This window comes from Gobio gobio (genome assembly GCF_949357685.1).
Source record: "Gobio gobio genome assembly, chromosome: 24".
NCBI lineage: Eukaryota > Metazoa > Chordata > Actinopteri > Cypriniformes > Gobionidae > Gobio > Gobio gobio.
This window is the reverse complement of record NC_137120.1, coordinates 39,403,776-39,411,083: the sequence shown is the minus strand read 5'-3', so window position 1 is coordinate 39,411,083 and position 7,308 is coordinate 39,403,776. Positions and strand designations below refer to the sequence as shown.

General features: G+C 37.0%; 1 protein-coding gene across 9 annotated transcripts in view; it reads left to right on the top strand.

The window, feature by feature from the left end:
* Positions 1–6,727, top strand: part of r3hdm1 (R3H domain containing 1) — an 82,326-nt gene extending 75,599 nt beyond the window's left edge. For 6 of the 9 annotated variants that reach the window (XM_079808597.1, XM_079808596.1, XM_079808592.1 and 3 more), the window contains 4 exons: positions 1,208–1,346; positions 1,421–1,545; positions 1,680–1,764; positions 5,417–6,727. In XM_079808597.1, coding sequence (XP_079664723.1) covers positions 1,208–1,346; positions 1,421–1,545; positions 1,680–1,764; positions 5,417–5,760 — 693 coding nt within the window. In that variant the 3' untranslated portion in view covers positions 5,761–6,727. The remainder of the gene's footprint in view (positions 1–1,207; positions 1,347–1,420; positions 1,546–1,679; positions 1,765–5,416) is intronic. The other 3 variants (XM_079808600.1, XM_079808598.1, XM_079808599.1) reach the window with 1 other exon arrangement.
* The last annotated feature ends 581 nt before the right edge of the window (positions 6,728–7,308 follow it).

The window sequence follows — 7,308 nt, the reverse complement described above, 5'->3', positions numbered from 1 at the left end:
AACATGACAACATGACATGACAACATGACATGACAGCATGCATGACAACATGACATGACAACATGACATGACAGCATACATGACAACATACATGACAACATGCATGACGACATGACAACATGCATGACAATATACATGACAACATACATGACAACATACATGACAACATGACATGACATCATACATGACAACACACATGACAACATACATGACAACATGACATGATCACATACATGACGACATGACAACATACATGACAACATGACATGACAACAGACATGACAACATGACATGACAACATGACATGACAACATGACATGACAGCATACATGACAACATACATGACAACAGACATGACAACAGACATGACAACATACATGACGACATTACATGACGACATGCATGACAACATGCATGACATGACAACATACATGACAACATGACATGACAACATACATGACATGACATGACAACATACATGACGACATGACAACATACATGACAACATACATGACAACATACATGACAACATACATGATAACAGACATGACAACATTACATGACGACATGACATGACAACATACATGGCATGACATGACAACATACATGGCATGACATGACAACATACATGGCATGACATGACAACATACATGGCATGACATGACAACATACATGACGACATGACAACATACATGACAACATGACAACATACATGACAACATACATGACAACATTACATGACGACATGACAACATACATGACGACATGACAACAGACATGACGACATGCATGACGACATGACAACAGACATGACAACATACATGACAACATACATGACAACATACATGACAACATACATGACAACATACATGACAACATGACATGACCACATACATGATGACATGACATGACGACATGACATGACAACATGCATGACAACATACATGACAACATACATGACAACATTACATGACGACATGACATGACGACATGACAACATACATGACAACATGACATGACCACATACATGATGACATGACATGACGACATGACATGACAACATACATGACAACATTACATGACGACATGACATGACGACATGACATGACAACATACATGACAACATGACATGACCACATACATGATGACATGACATGACAACATACATGACAACATACATGACCGCCCTCTCTCGCCCGCTCTCTAGAATAATCTGCTCAGCCCCTCTCCATCTCCGGTGCAATCTCCTGTTCCTGCCCATCTGGTCAGTCTGAAGGGTCCTCGTCCTGGCCACGCCTCCTTTCCCATCATGCCCCAGTTTTCCCGTCCTTACGCCCCAGGCCAAGGTGAGCCAATCGGACCAGCTGGTTATTTTCGCTGTATATATGGTGGTGTAATAACGTTCCTGATGTGTCCACAGGTGATGGCAGGTATCCTCCTCTGATTGGGCAGCCGCTCCAGTATAACCCTCCCATCAGACCCCCACTAATGCACGGCTCTCATGTGGTCAACCACCACCATCATCACCATCTTCATCACCACCAGGTTGAACACACACACACTCACACTGCTCTCACACTCATGTTCAGGTGATCTAACGACATCAATGCGCATCTTCATCACCATGGTCATGTTACACACGGGAGTTGCGCCTCAGCTCACGTTCAGCTCTTCCTCAGGGTCCTGTGGGCATCCGGCACAGCGGCCGCACTCGAAGACCCCCAAAGAAATCCCTGTCTACTGACATGAGCTCTGGAGAAACCGGTACGGACACACCAATGCTCAAAACACTGATTTAAAGGGTTAGTTCACCCAAAAATGTAAATTCTGTCATTAATTACTTATCCTCATGTCGTTGGACACCCGTCAGACCTCCGTTCATCTTCAGACACAAATGAAGATATTTTAGTGTAAATCTGATGCTCTGAAAGGCCTCCATTGGCTCAATGCACTTTACACTCTCAAGACCCTTAAAAGACACTAAAGACGTCGTTACAAAGTCCATCTCACTACAGCGGCTCTACAATAACTTTATGAATCGGCGACAATAGTTTTTGTGCGCAAAAAAACCCTAAATAACGACTTATATAGTGATGACGATTTCAAAACACGGCCTCATGAAGCTTCGAAGCGTTATGAATCAGTGAGTCGATTCACGATTCGGATCACGTGTCAAACAGACAAACTGCTGAATTTTGGCGATTCAAACTGCTGAATCGACTCACTGATTCATAACGCTTCAAACCGCTGAATCGACTCACTGATTCATAACGCTTCAAACCGCTGAATCGACTCACTGATTCATAACGCTTCGAAGCTTCATGATGCCGTGTTTTGAAATCGTCATCACTATATAAGTCGTTATTTAGGGTTTTTTTGCGCACAAAAAATATTCTCGCCGATTCATAAAGTTATTGTAGAGCCGCTGTAGTGAGATGGACTTTGTAACGACGTCTTTAGTGTCTTTTAAGGGTCTTGAGAGTGTAAAGTGCATTGAGCCAATGGAGGCCTTTCAGAGCATCAGATTTACACTAAAATATCTTCATTTGTGTCTGAAGATGAACGGAGGTCTGACGGGTGTCCAACGACATGAGGGTGAGTAATTAATGACAGAATTTACTTTTTTGGGTGAACTAACCCTTTAAAGATCAACTTTGAGTTGGCACGACTAGCCCGATCGCTAAAATACAACTTTGCAACAAATCTAAAATATCTAGTCTGTTTTTAAAACATTTTTCCTTTTATATTATGTTTTTATTTGAGGACGTTTTTTAGCAACTGTGCACATTGGGTAATTTATTTACAACATATTCACATGTTGTTATGAAAGATGTTAGCATACATGATGTAAACTTAAAGAAAACAGCATTGGAGTTATTTTTGAAGAAATAAGTTCAGTTTTTGCATCATCACTCAAATAAAAAAATGACGTGTACTGTTATATTTTTGTATATTAGTGAATAATATTAAATATTCCTAATAGTGTTCATTTAGTGAAAAAATGCGGAAATTATGGGAATATTTTTCTGAATAAATACATAAATCCTGATTAAATTATTATTATATGCATCCTAAATTTAAGTGTGTATATATATATATATAAATTATATAATTATAAGTGAATAATATTAAATATTTCTACTAATGTTCATTTAGTGAAAAAGTGTGGAAATTATGGGGAAGAAAAATATTTTTCTGAACAAATACATTAATCCTGATTAAATTATTATTATATGCATCCTAAATTTAAGTGTGTGTGTATATATATAAATTATATAATTATAAGTGAATAATATTAAATATTTCTACTAATGTTCATTTAGTGAAAAAGTGTGGAAATTATGGGGAAGAAAAATATTTTTCTGAATAAATACATTAATCCTGATTAAATTATTATTATATGCATCCTAAATTTAAGTGTGTAAATATATCAATTATATAATTATAAGAGAATAATATTAAATATTTCTACTAATGTTCATTTAGTGAAAAAGTGCGGAAATTATGGGAATATTTTTCTGAATAAATACATTAATCCTGATTAAATTATTATTATATGCATCCTAAATTTAAGTGTGTATATATATATAAATTATATAATTATAAGTGAATAATATTACATATTTCTACTAATGTTGATTTAGTGGAAATTATGGGGAAGAAAAATATTTTTCTGAAAAAAATACATAAATAAAATAGTTCAGTAGTCTAGTATAGAAAAGAACAATTGGATAATTATATATTTTGTAATTGTATATATCGTTTATTATGACAGTTAGGGCTGCACCGATGTATCGGCCGCCAATATTTATCGGCTGATTTTTGCTCAATTTACGATCATGGGCATATGGGCTATAGCAGAGGCTGATATAACACACCACTGGTTTATTAATGAGCTGTGTGACGTCTGCTCATAATCCACCATTATACTGTAATATTCCTGCGTCTGCGTTAATGTTCATCAAACAACAAAAGACCAACAAACACAGAAATAAATCAGAATCCAGTCATGAAAACTGATTTACTGCATTAACGGCACGGAATCGCTTTTGATGAATTAATAAAACGGTCAGTCGCTTAAATCAAATCACGATATATACTAGTGTGTGAATATTAAACCGCTAAAAGACAAAATATGAATCCTGCATGTTTCTGTCTCTCTGAAATCGCGTGTCTGCGCCATTCACACACACACACACACAAACACACTCTCACACACACACACACACTCTCACACACTGAAACTCTGTGTTTTTCCGTCTCTGCCGCCTCAATATGAGGACATGAATGCATCTCCAGTCACTTCATGAGCATTTCACCGTTTCATTCGACAAATCGTCATATCATAAACACACACACACAGGAACTAGAAGGTCTTCACGGCAACCCGTCAAAATAAAAGTTCAGTTTAATAAAATAATTGACAGGATTAATGTTGTACAGCAGAGCTACGTCTCAATGTAATAATAATATATGTATTTAATGTGTACAGTGAAGAATATGCAGTGTTATTTAACATTAAACCTGCTTAATAAGCACATTTCATATTTTCTGTTGTATTGATGTCTTGATGTTGGCCTGATGAATGTTAAAAGGATCCAGTGTTTGTTCATCAGAAATGATTTGATATTACAGTAATAAACTAGCTAGTAGGCTATAAGTTAATGTGTTTTTGTAACTTTCCTGATTTAAAACATGATCAAAACACTTTTCAAATAAGAGGGCAAGTGACAAATATCAGTCTCGGCCAATAATTGTTTGTTAAAATCGGCATCGACCCCAAAAAAATCGTATCGGTGCATCCCTAATAACAGTATATTATACATTGTAATGCAAATACTATATGTGGGATTTACACCTATGTATAAATACTATAAATATTAAATGATGTGCGCATGTGTGTGTGTGTATATAGTATTAAACTGCTATTACATAACTTGTAATTAACCTTTAACAATTGCGTTTATTATAAAAAATATATAAAAACTAGGGCTGTCAAAAGATTAATCGCGATTAATCGCATCCAAAATAAAAGTTTGTGTTTACATAATATATGTGTGTGTACTCTGTTAATTATTATTTATATATAAATACACACACATTCATGTATATATATACACATGCATATATTATGTAAACACAAACTTTTATTTCGGATGCGATTAATCGCGATTAGTGTTTACATAATATATGTGTGTGTACTCTGTTAATTATTATTTATATATAAATACACACACATTCATGTATATATATACACATGCATATATTATGTAAACACAAACTTTTATTTTGGATGCGATTAATCGCGATTAATCTTTTGACAGCCCTAAAAAAACTATTTTTGAGCTTATATGTATGCATGTATAAGTATGACTGTTATTACACACACTCAATAACATGTTTTTTGTGTGTCCAGACACCGGCCGTGTTTTGGAGGTGACGGATCTTCCTGCTGGCATCACTCGAGTGGAAGCGAACTGTATACTGGCAGAACTGGGCAAAGTGGGCGCTCTCATAAAATGGCTGCCCGAACCTCCGTCCCCGAACCAATCAGAGGGAGCGGACATTACGAACTCTGACCCTCCCAAACCTCCCCGTCACGACCTGGCGTCCACTTACACCATCCTGGCCTTGTTCCCTTCGAAGTACGCGGCGCAGAGCGCGCTTCAGAAACTCAACAGCTCCATCGCCAAATTCAAACTGAGAACTAGCAAGGGACACAATGAACAGCACACACTCGCCAGATCCAGCTCTCAGTGAGGCCACGCCCCTTCCCTCTGTCTCCACCAATCACCGCCATTGCCTCAGGCTCACTTCCGGCCATTTCAGTCACGCCTTCCTGGTTTGGTTTGTTTGTTTGTTTTTGCACCACTATGGCTTGATTCGAACGGGTTTGTTACTTTGGGGTTTTCACGCTAGTTTGTTTTTCGAAAAACGAAAAAAAAAGAGCATTTCGAATGTTGTAGTTGAATTGTTCTATCACGGTTTCAGACGAATTTGAATGATCTAGCTTTGTTATTTAAATGAAACCAAAACAAAATAGATGTTTGGCTTATTATTTTTGTTCGGTTTGAATATATCAGGATTGCAAAACTGAAACCGGAGGATGTTGTTTGTGGGGGGTTTTATCGCAAATGTCGCATCATATTGTTCGTACAAAAAACGTTGCCATTTTTTTTTTGTTAAACGAATGGAAACAAGCAACCAAACATGTTACAACTGACCCATGAACATAAGACGGGACACAAGGGAACACTTCGACCTGTGCCTTTGAGCAGGGACGCGTTGTTTACGCTGAACTATGACTAAACAACGTCCAAAAATTCGTAATTTATACTGTAGCCGAATCCAAATAAGCGAGTCTTTTTTTTTTCTCTCTCCAGTATGTGTGTTTTTGAATTTTTAACTTAATTTAAACGTTGATGGAAACGGCGCAGTGGCCAAACGGAAGGTTTTATCGCTTTCTTTCTCATTTCCTGTCTTTGGGGCGACGGAAACAGTCCACTTATGGGTTTTTAGAATTCTTCTCTTATTAAAAGTCACTGGAATAAAGGTTTGCACTCTCTCTGTCACGTCTTTTTTCCCCCTTTCTCTTTCTTTCTTTCTTTCCCCCCTCATTTTATTTTGGTTGCAAGATGTGTGGACAATGAAAGGCTGTAAAATGTTTGCTGGAGCAAGTTGTTTTTATCTCAGTTTGAAACCAATAAATGTTTACACATAACGGTTTTCCCACGTCCCAAATGTTTTTATTGACTATAAAAGTCCAATTGGATTGACAATTTTAAGGGGGGGTGGGGGGGGATACATATTTAAATAAAATACATACATTTAAAATGAAAAATACATTATTATATTTACATATATCTTTTTAAATATACATTTTAATTGTGTATTTATTATATATATATTTTTTAAATGTATGTTTCTTACAGGTGTAACAACTATACACTCTTTGTCTGTAATATTATATTACAATTGCAATATTATAATGTGTAATTCATTAAGGCCTGGCTCTCAGTCTCCGCTCTAATTCATCCCAATGGGTTGAGGTCAGGACTCCAGTTCCTCCACACCAAACTCCTCATCATGTCTTTATGGAGCGGCGCTTTGTGCACTGGTCAGTCATGCTGGGACAGGAGCTCATTCGCAAACTGTTCCCACAAAGTTGGGAGCATGAAATTGTCCAAAATGTCTTGGTGAAGCATTTAGAGTTCCTTTCACTGGGACTAACCCCTGAAAAACAACCCCACCCCATAATCCCCTCTCCACCAAACTTTACACTTGACACAATGCAGTCAGGCAAGTCCC